Genomic DNA, 15062 nt, shown 5'->3' with positions numbered 1-15062 from the left:
CGGCGAGCCCGCGGCAGCCTCGGCACTCAGCCCCGCTCCTGGCCAAGTCCTTGGGGGAGCAGCCGGCCAGGAAGGTGCTTTTGCTGGGTAAAGGTTTAGCTTGGGTTTGTTTTGTCCCCGTCTGGAGATAACTGGTGCTCGGGCAAAGCCCCTCCTCCTGTTTGCGCTGGGTTGGGGGGATTGCTCCGGCCCGGCCGCGTCCTTCGGGTGCAGGACGCGCGGCCGACTCGCTCCGACGCGGGCAGGACCGGAGAGAGCCACGCTCATCCCCCTGCGTGCCCCGGATCAGGAGGTATTTGGGGTGCTCAGGAGGTATTCGGGGTGCTCAGGAGGTATTCGGGGTGCTCTCCTTGCTCTGATTTTGGGCTGACCCCTTTGCGCAGCCCTCGCCGGCATGGGGATGGGGTCGGGGCCACGGTCACGTTGTGCTTCACGCTTGCCTTAAACCTCGATAATTGCCCCAAATTTTCTCCCGCTGCAGTTTGGCTGCTCCTGGACGCACCGGGACCGCCGTGCCCGTTCTCGCTCCGCGTCCCCCTGTGCCTGCAGGTGCCCGGTGGGGGCTGTCCCCCCCCCCTGCAGCCACCACGCTGGCCCCATCGGAGAGCCCGGAGGTGTGGGTGCCGGAGCCCCTCACCTTCAGCCTCTGGGACTACGGGGTCTTCGGGCTGATGCTGCTGGTGTCCACGGGCATCGGGCTCTTCCACGGCCTCTCCAAGGGCGGCCAGAAGACCTCGGAGGATTTCTTCACGGGGGGGCGGCGGATGGCGGCGGTGCCGGTGGGGCTCTCGCTCTCGGCCAGCTTCATGTCGGCCGTCCAGGTGCTGGGGGTGCCGGCCGAGGCGTACCGCTACGGCTCCAAATTCCTCTGGATGTGCCTGGGGCAGCTGCTCAACACCCTGCTCACCGCCCACCTCTTCCTGCCCGTCTTCTACCGCCTGGGGCTCACCAGCACCTACGAGGTGGGGGCCGGGGGCCGCGTCCTGCCCCTCGGTTTGGGACCCGGAGGGCGGCCCCGATACGGTCCCCATCCTTGTCCCCAGTACCTGGAGCGACGCTTCAGCAGGCGCGTGCGGCTCTGCGGCACCGTGCAGTACATTGCGGCCACGGTGCGTCCCTCGGGGGGGATTGGGGGGCACACGGGGCGTGCGGGGGGCACGGGGATGCGGGGTCGCAGCTGTGCTGACGGTGCTTTTGTCCCCTGGAGCCCCCTCGTTCCCGTGCTCGTGTTTTCCGCGGCTCCGAGCGAGCGCAGCTCCGCGGGGAGCCTGTTTGGAATGGAAAGCCGAGTGTTTGCCCAGCGCCCGCACGCTGCGCCTGGGCGGCATCGGCACGCCGCGGCCCCGGCGCAGGATGGGGTGCTGGTCCTGACCCCCCCCTGTCCCCCCAAATCCCCACAGGTGCTGTACACGGGGATCGTCATCTACGCCCCCGCCCTGATCCTCAACCAAGGTACGGTGGGGGCATGGGGACAGCGTCCACGTGTCCCTGTCCCCACGGGGGGGACAGCTCGGCCCCTTCCCACCCCAAGTTTTTCACGCTGCTCAGCACCCTCGTTTCTCCTTTAGTGACCGGTTTGGACATCTGGGCGTCAGTGCTCTCCACCGGAGTCATCTGCACCTTCTACACCACCATAGTGCGTGGGGAGCGGGGGTCCCGGGGGGGTCCCAGGGGGTCCCTGGAGGTCCCTGGGTGCCGGTGCTCAGCGGGTGTCCCTCGGGCGCAGGGCGGGATGAAGGCTGTCATCTGGACGGACGTCTTCCAGGTCTTCGTCATGCTCTCCGGCTTCATCGCCGTCATCATCCGGGGGCTGCTGCTGGTGGGGGGCCCCGCCAGGGTCCTGGCCATCGCCGCCAACGGCTCCAGGGTGAACTTCGGCGAGTGAGTCCCTGCGTTCGCTCCCCCACACCCCTCCATCCCCTGGGTGCTGGGGTGCCCAGGCTGCCCCGGCTCACCCTCGGCCCCCCGTAGCTTCAACCCCGACCCGCGGAGCCGCTACACCTTCTGGAGCTTCGTGCTGGGCGGCACGCTGCTCTGGCTCTCCATGTACGGCGTCAACCAGGCGCAGGTCCAGCGCTACGTGGCCTGCAGGAGCGAGAGGGAGGCGAGGATGTGAGAGGCTGGGGGCTGCGGGGCACTGCCCCCAGCTTTCGGGGGGCGAGGGGCTGCGTTTGGGGTGGGGGGAGCCCACACACGGATCCTGCACCCTGCGCCCTTGCGTGGACCCCGCGTGGGTCCTGCGCTCCTCCAACGACCCCGCACAGCCCCCGCACCCTCGCGTGGCCCCTGCCCAAATCCTGCCCCCCCCCTGCCTGGGTCCTGTTGGCCCCCCCCAGCCCCGCCGGGCCGTGCTGTGATCTCTCGCCGTGCCCGCAGAGCGCTGCTGGTCAATCAAGTGGGGCTCTTCTGCATCGTCTCCAGCGCGGTGGCCTGTGGCCTTGTGATGTTTGCGCTCTACAAGGACTGCGACCCCCTCCTGGCCGGATACATCTCGGCCCCGGACCAGGTAGGAGCGCGCCCAAGCGGGAAGGGGACCGGGGAGGGGACCGGGATGGGGACAGCAGCAGGGGTGGGCGAGGACCGGGGGTCCCGGCAGCCCCCCGACACGTCTGTGCCCCCCCAGTACATGCCCTACCTGGTCCTCGACATCTTCCAGACGTCCCCGGGGGTGCCGGGGCTGTTCCTGGCCTGCGCCTACAGCGGGACCCTGAGGTGAGGCCGCTTGGGGACCGCGGTGTCCCCACGGAACGGGTGGCCCCAGCGCTGCCCCCCCGGCATGGTGGGGGGGCTGAGCGCTGTCCCCCCACCCCTCTCCAGCACGGCCTCCACCAGCATCAACGCCATGGCCGCCGTCACCGTGGAGGACCTGGTGAAGCCCCGCATGCCCGCGCTGTCACCGCGGAGGCTGACGCTGGTGTCCAAGGGGCTGTGTGAGTGGGGACGGGAGCTGGCACACGGTTTGGACACCCTGAGCTGTGCCGTGCCGTGCTGTGCCAATCCATGCCACCCCATCCTGGGCTGTGCCGTGCCATGCTGTGCCGTGCCAATTCGTGCCACCCCATCCTGGGCTGTGCCGTGCTGCACAACAACATGCCATGGTGTAACGTGCCATGCTGTGCCGTGCCATGCCGTGCCATGCTGTGCCATACTGTGCCATGCCATCCTGTGCCGTGCCATGCAATGCTGCGCTGCACTGCACTGTGCCATGCTGTGCCGTGCCACGGGACCCTGTACTGTGCCGTGCTGCACCACGCTGTGCCGTGCCATGCCATGCCATGCCATGCTGCATTACACCGTGCCATGCTGTGCCACACCATGCTATGTGACTCTTCAATGCGCCATGCCGTGCTGTGCCATGCCATGCCATGCCACCCTGTGCCATGCCGTGCCATTCTGTGCTGTGCCATGCAATGCTGCGCTGCACTGCACTGTGCCACGCTGTGCCGTGCCACAGGACCCTGTACTGCGCCGTGCTGCACCACGCTGTGCCGCGCCATGCCGTGCAGCACTGCACTGTGCCATGCTGTGCCATGCCATGGGACCCAGTACTGTGCCATGCTGCACCATGCCATGCCGTGCCATGCCGTGCCATGCTGTGCCATGCCACAGCCACCCCCCTGACCCCCCGCTCCCCCCACAGCTCTGATCTACGGCACCGCCTGCATCACGGTGGCAGCGCTGGCCTCGCTGCTGGGCGGCGGCGTGCTGCAGGTGAGCGCAGCCAAGGGGGGGGTCAGATCCTACCTGGCACTGACCCCCCCCCTTCCCCAACCCTCTCCCCCCATCCCGCCGGCTCTGCCCGGCCGCGCACGGACCCGCCACGCACCGCTGGCGGCCGGAGAGCCCTGGAGGGCCGTGGGGCCACCCCGATCTCCGTCCCCGTCCCCCCCCCCCAGGGCTCTTTCACCGTCATGGGGGTGATCAGCGGCCCGCTGCTGGGGGCCTTCGTCCTGGGCATGTTCGTGCCGGCGTGCAGCACGGCCGTGAGTGGGGGCACGGTAACGGGGCGGGGGGCACGGTAACCGGGAGAGGGGGGTCCCTGGTGCCACGCGGACCCCCCCCCCCCCCGCCCCGGCTCCTCTCTCTCCCGCAGGGGGTGTTCGGGGGTCTGGCCGCCGGCCTGGCGCTGTCGCTGTGGGTGGCGGTGGGGGGCAGCCTGTACCCCCCCAGCGCCGCCACCTCGGGCGTGCTGCCCGCCTCCGGCACCCGCTGCCCCCTGCGCGCCAACGGCACCGCCCGCACCCTGCTGCCGCCGGGGACGCCGCCGCCCCCCCCCCCACCGCACGGCCACGGCCCCTGCACGGTGAGAGGAGGCGGGGGGGGGACACGGTGCATGGCCAGCGGGTGCTGGGTGCGTGCTGTGACATCATGGAGCTGGTGTGACGTCATGGTGCTGGTGTGACGTCATGGTGCTGGTGCGATGTCATGGAGCTGGTGTGATGTCATGGAGCTGGTGTGATGTCATAGTGCTGGCGTGACGTCATGGTGTTGGTGTGACGTCATGGTGCTGGTGTTGTGTGTTATGACGTCATAGAGCTGGCGTTCTGACATCATAGTGCTGTGCGTTGTGACGTCACAGCGCTGCTGTTGTGATATAGTGGTGGCATTGTGATGTCATAGTGCGGGTGTTGTGACGTCATAGCGCTGGTGTTGTGGTGTCATAGTGCGGGTGTTGTGACATCATAGTGTTGTGCGTTGTGATGTCACGGTGCGGGTGTTGCGTGTTGTGACGTCATAGCGCTGGTGTTGTGACGTCACAGTGCGGGTGTTGTGCGTTGTGATGTCACGCCGCTGGCCTTGCTCACGGTGACGTCACACTGCTGGCGTTGTGACGTCATACTGCGGGTGTTGTCCACGGTGACATCACCCGCTGCCCCCGCCCACGGTGACACCCCACCCACCGTGCCCTCCCCCTCCTCTGCCCCTCGTGACGTCACCCCACACCCCTCATGACATCACCCTAACTCGTGACATCACCCCACCTGCTGACGTCACCCCGCCTGCTGACGTCACCCAGCCTGATGACGTCACCCCGCCTGATGATGTCACCGTGGTGATGTCACCCCCCCCCATTGCAGGCCGGCCGCGGTGGGCGACTTCTACTCCATCTCCTACCTGTACTACGGGGCGCTGGGGACGCTCTGCACCGTGCTGGGGGGGGCGCTGCTCAGCTACCTGGCTGGTGAGGCCCGGGGGGGGGTGTATTTGGGGAGGGGGCACCCCCAAATTACCCCCCCCACACCCCATTCTTCACTGTGTCCCCCCCCCTCCAGGGCCAACCAAGCGGGCTCGGCTGCCCCCAGGCGTGCTGTGGTGGGACATCACCAAGCAGACATCCTCGGTGTCCCCGGTGGGGGCTGCCCCCCCCCAGGGTGACCCCACCAAGGTGACCCCCCCTTGTCCAAAATCCCCCTCCCCAACCCCCCTCCCACCTCCTCAAGCCCCCCTCCTCTCCCCGCAGGTCCTCAGAGCCCCCCAGGGGGGTCCCGGTGCTGAGCCCCCCCCGGTGCTGTCGGTGAGGGCGGCCCGGGGGGGCTGCAGGGCCCGGCCCCCCCCCGAGCACTGCGGTGCCGCTGAGCAGCTGCTGCAGGAGACCCACGTGTAGGGACCGGGGGGGGGGGGACACACCGGGGGGGGCACCAAGGGGTGCGCCCCCACCCCAGGCTGGTGTCCCCTGTGCCCCCCCCCCCGGCATGGTGCCCCTTGTGCCCCCCCCTCAAACAGCACTGGGGGGGGGGCAAGGGGCAATAAATGCTGCGGTGGGTCCCGGGGTTTGAGCCTGTTTTATGGGGGGGGGGTTCTGGGGGGGTTGGGGGGGGGTTGAGGGGGTCGGGGGTGGAGTAAGGGGTTCAAGGGGGGGGCCGGGAGGGGGTTCATAGGGGCTGGGAGGGGTCTGGAGGAGGTTGGGGGGGGGAATTGGGGGGCTCTGGGGGGGCCGGAGGGGGTCGGGGGGGGGGATGAGGGGATGGGGGGGGTCGGGGGTGGATGGGGGGGGGTGGGGGGGACCCTGAGGGGGGGTCGGGGAGGGGGCAGAGGGCCTGGGGGGGGTCTGGGGGGGAGCTGGGGAGGTCAGGGAGGCTCGAGGGGGGGTCCAAGGGGGGGGAATTAGGGGGGAGGGGGTCGGGGGGGGGCGGTCCTGGGGGGTTGGGGGGGGATCGGGGGGCTGGGGGGGGCTGGGGGGGGGCCGCGCGTCTCCGTTCGAGCACCCCTCGGGGGAGAACGGTGAAGGGGGCGTGGTTCCCGTTAGCCCCGCCCCCTCTCTGCCCCGCCCACCCGGTCAACAATGGGCCGCGCCCCGCTAGGCCCCGCCCACTCCTGCAGACCCGCCCCCAGCCTCCAGCTGGGCCACGCCCGCCCCTCCTAAGCACCGCCCACTACCCCCCACGTGACGCTGGCCCCGCTCTGCCCCGCCGCCATCTTGAGGAGGCGCCGCTGCGGCGCCATCTTTGAGCCGGGCACGGGAGCGGCAGCGTCGGAGGCGGCTCCAGCAACCGGGCGGGCTCCCCACGTCTCCCCAGCCCCACCGGAGCTCCGCTGTGCGTGGGGGCCTCTCCCCGCTCCGCTCCCCTTCGGTTTCCTTCTCTCCCCTCTCAACCCGCGGGGCTGTGTGAGAGGCCCTACTGCCCTCACCCAAAATGGCGGCGGCGGCGGCGTCGCGGGGGCCTTGAGGAGCCTCCCGGCGCGCCTCCTCCCCCCCCCCCCTCACGCCCTGAGGCAGCGGCGGTGACGTCATCAGAGCGCGACGGGCGGGGCGGCGGGGCCCGGTAGGAGCGGGGCCGGGGGGGGGAGGGACGGGGCCTAAGGGGGGGGGGGGGGGCCGGGACCGGGCCGGGTTCGGGAGTCCCGGGCGGTGACCGAGAGGGGACGGCCTCGGGGGGGGGAATTTGGGGACGTTTCCCCTCAGGAGGAGCCGCCGGGCCCCGGGGGGGTGAGGGGAGGCCGGGCCTGGGGGTGGCGGGGCCTGGGGGGCGCCTGCGGCCCAGAGGGCCCCAAAGTCCCGGCCCCTGGGGGGGCTCCTTGTGGCCTGACAGGGCAGGGGGGTCGCGGGGGGGGGGTGTGGGGCCCGAAATCTGCCTGAGGGGGGGCTGGGTGACCCCACAGGGCTCCAGTGTGTGTGCGGGGCCCTAAATCTGCCTGAGGGGGGGCTCTGTAAATCCCTACAGGGCTCTCGTGTGTCTGAGGAGCCCTATATCTGCATCAGAAGGGGCTGTGTAACCCCCCAGAGGGCTCTAATGTGTCTGAGGAACCCTATATCTGCCTGAGGAGGGACCCTGTAACCCCCAGAGGGCTCCAGTGTGTCTAAGGAGCCCTATATCTGCATGGCGAGGGGCTCTGTAACCCCCCAGAGGGCTCCAATGTGTGTGCAGGTCCCTATACCTGTGTGAGGAGGGGCCCTGTAAACCCCCACAGGGTTCTAGTGTGTCTGAGGAACCCTATATCTGCCTGAGGGGGGGCTCTGTAAACCCCTACAGGGCTCCAATGTGTCTAAGGAGCCCTATATCTGCATAACAAGGAGCTGTGTAACCCCCCAGAGGGCTCCAGTGTGTGCGCAGGGCCCTATACCTGCCTGAGGAGGGGCTGTGTTGCTGTATAAACCCTCCCAGGGCTCCACAGCCCACGTCCGTGGTACATCCGTGGGTGCAGAGCCTGGCTCTGCTCGTGCTCAGCCCCACAGCTCCGCAGAGGGCAGTGCCAGGGCTCGCTGCCTGTGCTGCTGCCGAGGATGGGGGGTGGAGGGGGCTTGGTTCCTCCTGTGGGGTAGCTGGGTCCCTCCTCACCACATGAGGTGATAACGGGGGGGGGTTTTGCAGCGCTTCCAGGCGTTGCGGTGAGCCCGGGGGCCCGTGCAGGGCTCTGAGCCTCGTTCTTTGCTCGCCTCCCTTCCCGCAGAGCACCTTGAGGGATGCCCAAGAAGTTCCAAGGTGAAAACACCAAATCGGCCGCTGCCCGCGCGAGGAAGGCCGAGGCGAAGGCGGCAGCCGATGCCAAGCGGCAGCAGGAGCTGGAAGATGCCTACTGGAAGGATGAAGACAAACACGTGATGAGGAAGGAGCAGAGGAAGGTGAGCTCCTGGCTGCTTTCTACAGAGCCCCCGACACCCAGGTTTGCTCCCAGAGGCTCGTTTCTCCTGGCTGGAGCTGTTGCTGTCTCTGAACCTCATCCTGAGCTCGGCGTTCGGGCAGAGCAGCTCCAACGAGCGGCTCCTCCGGGAGCTAAAAGCAGCAGGGAGTGGGAGCAAGCGCAAACTCCAGCGTGTGACTGAGGAATCGGGTGCTGCAGAGCTCTCCTCCGGGGGGGAGGGAGCGAAAGCTTTGCTGTTGGAATGATTTAAAGTCGAGCGAGGTGCGTGACCAGCAGCACTGCCGCAGGGCTTGGTGTTTATTTGTTGACCGAGCACATCTTCAGCTTCTTACTCACTCCTTCGTCTTCCTTCCTCAGCTTGGCTTGGGTTCCTTTTGGAGAAGGAAGGAGAAATCAGCAGGGCTCAATGCAAAGCTTTTTCCCCCCCCAGCTTGTGCCACACGTCTCCAAAAACTCCCTTTGGTTTGGTTTTAGCTGCACGTAAGCAGAGGGGTTTGAATTTATCCATTGATGGATTTATCTGTAATTAATTTGGGGGTTATTTGGGTTTTGCTGCCTTCGTGTTAGACAAACTTCTGCCTCCCCTGATCTTTTCTGAAGCAATTTGTTTGCTCTCCTGCTGTCCTGGCAGGATCCTGCTGGTGTCACACCCGGGTTTCACGGGGTTACTGCTGCTGTGCTGGGCTGGGAGTTTGGCACTGACCCTGGGGGGGTGGGCAGGAGGCCAGCGAGGCCCCGTGCCCCCGCTGTGCCCGTCAGCCTGAATTCCCCCCCCGGTGCGTGTCCTGACGAAGGAATTCGGATGGAATTTGGATGGAATTTGGAGTCCTGCGTGCCCCGCTGCAGCCCGTGACGCTGCCTCATCGCTTCCTGGCGTGAGGACTCGCTGCTCGTCCAAGGGCAGCCTGGGCGGGGGAGGTGGAGCTGTTTAAACCCCAAATCTGGGGCCAGCCCAGAGCCTCGGGCGGGTTTTTGGGGAAGCCAGCGCGGTGTTGTCCCCTGAGTCCAGCTTCAAGCTCAGTGCTGCTTCGTTCCCTTCCTCCCCATGTTGCTCTGGCAGCGCAGAGCTCACTGAAATTTCCCTTCCCCCCAACGACAGCTTTGGGATTTGGGAGAAATCCCGATGATTCTGGCGTGGGCAGAGCCCCACTGGTTGCGGCCACGAGCTGTCAGGGGGTTCCATGTTCCTCAGCCACCTCTGTGCCGTCTGTGAGAGGCAGGGAGCTCTTCCCAGCCTTTTTTTTTTGCCTCTTCCCAGCTTTTTCTGCCTCTTCCCTGGCTTTCCAGGCGATGGCAGCAACACATTAACAGCTCCGTGGCACCCAGGCAGCATTTTTGTGGGGTGAGCGTCCTGGGAGCCTTTGGGGCGGAGAACAACCCCCCCCCAGCACCGCCTCCCCTCCCTTCCCCACCCCTCAGCTTCAGGAAAGGAGCTGCTGGGTAGGATTTGGAGGCTCCTTGGGGTATTTTGGGGTTCCTCCAAGCGCCCCCCAGCCCTGTGAGCACCTTTTGCTGCTCCCTGCTGCTGGCTTTTGGCACCCGTGGGTGCTCTGCGAGGCGTGAAGGAGCAGCTGAGCCCGGCTCAGTGCTGTCCCCGGGGAGTCCCCTGCTGGAAGCACAAACCCCACGTCCTCCCCACGGAGAGCTGGTGGCGTTTTCCCTCGTGCCCTGCCCGTTTGCCTCCCCAATTCCCCTTCAGGATGTGGCCTCGTCCTCCCTGGGGAGTTTTATTGAGAACAGCCAGCAGCAGCAGGCATCAGCCTCGATTTTCGGAGCTGTCCTCGTCCCATTTGGGGCCGTGTGAGCTTTTGGGACCGGCTGCCTCGCACAGCAGCTCTCCTCTGTGAAGAGCAGGGGTGAAAGAGAACCTCGGCTAGCTAGAAATCTCAATTCTGCTCCCAAAAAGAGAGATTTCTTGCTCCCCTGCCTTAGGTTTTATCTCTACTCCTGACTTATTGAAGCCTCAGCCCCAGGAGGGCCGGAGGGGACGATTTTTGTCCACCAGCCTCCATCCCGGGCACGTTCCTGGTTCCGTCTCCCCGTGCTGCTTCCCCTGCCTGTGCTTTGTGTGTAATTAAGCAGCTTTTCCTGCCGGCTGCAGGTAGGTAGAGCTCCCCCAGGGGCTGCCTGGCTCTGTTTTGTCCCGTGGTGTCACCCTGGGGCTGTTGGGGTGCCCTTTTGAGGGTCCCCACACCCTCAGCTTGTGCTGCTGGCCCCGTGGCGCTGCCCCCTGAGCTTTTGGGGAGCATTTTGGGGGTGGCTGCTCCTCTCCCTGCCCTCACCAGGGCAGAAATCCAGCCCTGGAGGTTGATTTCTGTCCTCTGTGCCCCCCCCAGAGCAGGCTCTGCCCTTCTCTCGCTCCCTTTCCACCACGAAATGTCCCTGCGGGGACCCTCCAGGTGACAGAGGGGGTGGACGTGGCCCCCACCCAGCAATCCCTATTGTTTTTTGGGGTCTCCTGCACCCCTAAAGCTGCCCCATGCTCCAGCCCGGGTGCTGAGGGAGCTCGGGCAGCTCTCTTACAACACCCCGCGTGCCTGGAGAGGGGCCAGAGCCCCTCCTGATCCGGCTGAGGCCACTAATTGCTCCGTTAATTGCTCCGTTAATTGCTCTGGCTTTACTAGAAGAGGGAGGGGAAGCCTGCCGGGAAGGCTGGGGCAGGGAGGGGCGGTCACCAGCCCCTCGTGTCTCAGGGCAGGGCGCTAAGCACTTAATAACCGGCAGGTTGGGGACAGATAATTGCAATTAAAAACCCCTCGTGGCTTTTTTTTCCCACCCCTGCCTGGCTGCAGGAGGCTTCCCCGGGCCGGGTCCCGGCTGGGTTTGATGCAGGCGGCCCCCGGGGCTTGTTTTGCTCCCACATTTTGGGGCCGTGACGGGGTTTTCCTCAAGCTCCTGACTCGGTGGTGGGGTTTGTCTAACGGGGACTCGAACCACAGCTCCGTGGTGGGCCTGATTCTGCTCCTGAACCTGAAACGTGGCCAAGGAGGATGGTTTTGTGCCCGGTTTTGTGCCCAGTTTTGTGCCGCTGCCCTTGAGGAAATCCACCCTGCCAAGCCTCAGTCCCTGGGCTGTGCCGTCCCCGTGAATAATGGATGAGGCCCCTAATTAAGCAGCCCTGAAACTCACCTAATTACCGAGTGCTCTGTAGCACGGCGCTCCTAGAGGTGTGTGTGTCTGTGTTTATTTTCATTTTTTTTCTCCTCCTTTCGCGAGGCGTCGCAGGCTCTGGCAGGGGAGGATTAGAAGTCGGTGCTCGAAGCCACTCCAGGCCTTTTTGCGCCACCTCCTCGCGCCCTTTCCTCGCCCTCGGAGGGCCGAGCAGCTCTCCAGCCCCTCGTGGAGTGCTGGAAAATCAACCTGAGGCTGTGCCGCTCTTTGCTTTCCGTCTGACCCCTGCCTGGGGTTGAATTCAGCCCCTCGGCTCGGCTCGAGCAACTGTTGAACTTCCAACCTCCGGCCACTTATTCGAATTAAAGTGGAGGGCTTAATCTGATTGTTGGCAGCCCCAGCCCGTGCCTCGTGCTCCGGGGTTGTGTTTCACAGCCCTGGCATCGCAGGGAGCTGGCAGGAGGCTGGGGACAGGGGAATTATCTCGCCCTAAGGACAGGGCAAGCAGCCAGCGGCTCCTCTTGAGGTGAGCTCGGTGCTATGGGAGCGAGGTGCCTGTCCCAGAGGTGCTTTCGTGTGCTTTTGGGGACAATTTTGATGTCCCTGCTGCCTCAGGAGGTGCTCGGGGTGACTCGCTGCTCTCCCTTTTTCCAGGAGGAGAGGGAGAAGCGGCGGCTGGAGCAGCTGGAGCGCAAGAAGGAGCTGCAGCGCCTGCTGGAGGAGGAGGACTCGAAGCTGAAAGGGAAATCGCCCAAGCAGGTGGCTCCGGGCAAAGTCACCAGGGCCCAGATCGAGGAGAGCATCAGGAAGGACCAGCAGCAGAAGGAGAACACGGACACAGGTTGGGGGGCACCACGGAAAGACCCCGGGAGGGGAGAGGGAAGAGGGGACGGCTCCTTAGAGGGGGTGGTTCCTTCACCTTCAGTCCCTGAAGGGCTGAGGAGCTCGGAGAGGAAGGGCTGCCCGCAGCCGTTCCGTGCTGCGTGTTTGGTTTTTCTCTGGCACCCAAATTGGGGCAAATTTCAACCTCCTGGCTCCCTGAGGCGGGGAGCGGGGCTGCCGAGTTGGCGCCTGTCCTCGCCAGGCCTGGGGGCTCTGGGCTGAGGTTTCCCAGCTCTCTCCTCGGTGCTTTTGGCAGAGGCTGTGCCTCTCCTGGGAGCGTGACAGAGCCAGGATCCGACATTAACAGCTCCCCTTCCCCCTTTCCCTGCGCAGTGGAGAAGGAGAAGACTCACTTGGAGGTCCCCTTGGAGGAGAACATCAACCGGAGGGTGCTGGAGGAGGGCACGGTGGAGGCCAGGACGATCGAAGATGCCATCGCCGTCCTCAGGTAGGCGGCCGTGCCTTGCTGGCGTGCTCCCCCTGAAGGCACCACGTTCTTTTGGAGAAATTCCTGCAGGAATTCCCTTTTTTTCCCACCACCTCAGCACCTTTCTGTCCCGGCAACGAGGCCGAGCCCAGCCCCGACGCCCCGTGGAGCCTTTTGGAGCGGGGAGGGGGCTCCCTGCTTTATCACCAGCCTTTTTCTGTGCTCCCCGAGCTGCTCGGACAGGGGGAGCAGAGCTGGGCAAAGCCGTGGCTGAATTTTGGGAGCTGCTGGTGCTGTTGGCGTGGCCCTGCTGGTGATTTTTGTCCTTTTTTTTTCCCCGCAGCGTCGCCAACGAGCTGGACCGGCACCCCGAGCGCCGCATGAAAGCCGCCTTCACCGCCTTCGAGGAGCTCAACCTGCCCCGCCTGAAGCAGGAGAACCCCAACATGCGCCTGTCCCAGCTCAAGCAGCTCCTCAAGAAGGAGTGGATGAAGTCCCCGGACAACCCCATGAACCAGAGGCACAAAGCTTACAACAGCCAAAAGTAGAACTTTCTGTTTTTTTGTTTTTTTTTTAGGGCCGGCCGGGCGGGCTGGAGCTCCGGGCCGCGCTCGGATGAAGCAGGAGGCGCCAGGAACCTCCCCCCCCCCTGCCCTTCCCTTCCCCTCCCTGCCCTTCCCTCTTTTTTTTGTCCTTTTGGTTGGATTTAAGCTAACCGCGAGGCCGCAGCCCCCCCCACCTCGGGGTCCCGCCGCCCTCGCGCGCTCGCCTCCTGGCGCGGAGCCTCCCGGACAGCCTGCCGCCGCCTCTGCGCTTCTCAGCTCGGTTCTCACCTCAAAAAAAAACACCAATTTCCTTCCCCAGCTCCAGCGGGGGGGCCCCCACGCCTCGATTTCACCCCCTCACAGCCCGGACCCCCCCCCCCCCCCCCCCCCAGCCTGCGTTCCTCCCCGCGCCCCGAGCTCTGCGGGGCCAATTCCTCCCAACGTCCCGAGCAGGCCCCTGCCCTCTGCTCCTCCTTCCTGGCCTTGTTTATTATTTTATTTTATTTTATTTTATTTTTGGTGCTGGGGTGGCCCCCGAAGAGCTTCCAGCCTGGAATCCTGCTGCCTCCCTCCCTTCCCCTCCCAGCCCTGCATCCTCCGGGGAGGTGGAAGCAGAATTTGGGCAGCTCGGGGCTGGAGGGGAGAGGGGGGAAACCTCCTTCCAGATCCCTGCACGGGGGAGAAATGAGCCCAGCGAGGTTCCTGCCCTCTCTGCGTGGGACACGAGCGTCGGATTTCTCGCGTGGGACTTCCCCAGTGCCCCCCCCGGGGAGCCCAGAGCCCCCCAACTGGGCTAGGAGGGGGCCTGGGGGTGGCCGCAACCCAAGAACTGCCCCCGAGAAGTGAAGCTGCTGCTTTTTCTGCTCCCTGCGTTGGGCAAGGAAGGGCCCCGAGTTTATGGAAAGGGCCCCGAGGTGCCCCCCCACCCCCCTTCGGAGCCCCTGCAGCCCCCCAGGTTTGTGGGGGGGGGAAGGCAACGGGTGGAATCGTGCCCCGTGCTGTGAGCCAGCAGCACCTTGCCCTCTTTTTTCTCCCCTTTCCCACCTCCGGGCCCCTTTTTAGGACCTTTTTGGGGTCTAAACCACCTCCAGGCCCTTTTTTAAGACCTTTTAGGGTCTAAATTTAGGGTCTAAACCACCCCCGGGGCCCTTTTTTAGGACTTTTTGAAGGTCTAAACCCCTACCCAGGCAGCAGCTCCAGCGCCTTCGGTGCTGCCACGAGTGGGGTTGGGACTACTGGGGGGCTGTGTCCCCATCCCCTGCTACTGGGGGGCACTGGGGGGGGCACTGGGGGGGCGCTGGGCTTTCTCACGGTACAGGACCCCCAGCCCCAACCCCTCTGCGCCCCCCCCCTTTTTGCAGAGGGGAGGTGGAAGGGGGTCTGCCCCCCACACACACACACACCCCAAGACCCTTACCCCTGGGGGGGGGGCAGAGGCAGGGAGAAATGCAGCCGGCGCGTGTCCCCCCCCCCCCGTGAGAAGTTTGTGGTGTTTGAATCCCATTAAAAACAAAAAATTGAGCAAAAAAAATGAAAAAACAAAAAAATGGGGGGGAAAACGGGGCTGGGGGGGGGGGGAGGGCTGATAATTTGGGGCTGGGGGAGGCTTCCACCCGCCCCATTTGGGTGGGGCACTTCCAAATCCCGTTGGGGGGGGGTGTTGGTTTGGGGGGGGGGGGCAAAGGGGGCTCTCCCCGGTACAAAAAATGCCCGAATTCAGCCCAATTCTTGGCCCCCCCACTGCCAGCTTTGTTCCTGGAGCCCCCCCCCCAGCCATACTGAGCCCCCCCCCCACCCTCACATCCCTCTCGTGTGGTCCCCGTGTCCCCCGGGGGGGGGATGGCGGTGCCCCCCCCCCCCCTTCCCCTCCTTCGTCTCCTCCTCTTCCTCGCTGCACTGCGGCTTTGCGGGGCTGTGCTCCCCCCCCAACCCACGCTGCAGTGCTGTGGGGACCCCCCCCATCCTGAGGGGCTAATCGGGGGGCTCCCCCCCCAAAATGCAACCCCCCCCCCATT

General features: G+C 65.5%; 2 protein-coding genes across 3 annotated transcripts; both read left to right on the top strand.

Annotated features, from left to right (window-relative positions):
* Positions 1-671: 671 nt before the first annotated feature.
* SLC5A5 (solute carrier family 5 member 5) lies at positions 672-5605 on the top strand (the record flags this gene model as incomplete). The annotated part of the gene is made up of 15 exons (XM_084302612.1): positions 672-962; positions 1044-1109; positions 1401-1452; positions 1569-1636; positions 1727-1881; positions 1972-2112; positions 2377-2506; positions 2624-2712; positions 2818-2930; positions 3641-3711; positions 3897-3983; positions 4094-4344; positions 5079-5182; positions 5274-5386; positions 5462-5605. 15 exons carry the CDS (start codon positions 672-674, stop codon positions 5603-5605), a joined length of 1875 nt encoding a protein of 624 aa, XP_084158738.1.
* An 880-nt stretch (positions 5606-6485) lies between these two features.
* On the top strand, positions 6486-14559 carry CCDC124 (coiled-coil domain containing 124). Of its 2 annotated transcripts, XM_084302524.1 has the most exons (5): positions 6486-6764; positions 7891-8062; positions 11848-12034; positions 12409-12523; positions 12846-14558. In XM_084302524.1, the coding sequence occupies exons 2-5, from the start codon at positions 7904-7906 to the stop codon at positions 13048-13050; spliced, it is 666 nt and encodes a 221-aa protein (XP_084158650.1). In that variant the 5' UTR covers positions 6486-6764; positions 7891-7903; the 3' UTR covers positions 13051-14558. The 2 variants fall into 2 exon arrangements, with proteins under 2 accessions (XP_084158650.1, XP_084158651.1); XM_084302525.1 differs by lacking the exon at positions 6486-6764 and having other exon boundaries at positions 12846-14559.
* The last annotated feature ends 503 nt before the right edge of the window (positions 14560-15062 follow it).

Source organism: Netta rufina, assembly GCF_964035555.1.
Source record: "Netta rufina genome assembly, chromosome: 28".
Classification (NCBI taxonomy): Eukaryota; Metazoa; Chordata; class Aves; order Anseriformes; family Anatidae; genus Netta; species Netta rufina.
This window is presented reverse-complemented; position numbering and strand designations above follow the sequence as displayed.

Bases quoted from the DNA above. Each gene is read 5' to 3' on its own strand.
- CCDC124 (XM_084302525.1), top strand. From the start codon at position 7,904: ATGCCCAAGAAGTTCCAAGGTGAAAACACCAAATCGGCCGCTGCCCGC. The intron at 8,063-11,847 runs GTGAGCTCCTGG...CCCTTTTTCCAG, and splicing joins TGAGGAAGGAGCAGAGGAAG to GAGGAGAGGGAGAAGCGGCG. The intron at 12,524-12,845 runs GTAGGCGGCCGT...TTTTCCCCGCAG, and splicing joins GATGCCATCGCCGTCCTCAG to CGTCGCCAACGAGCTGGACC.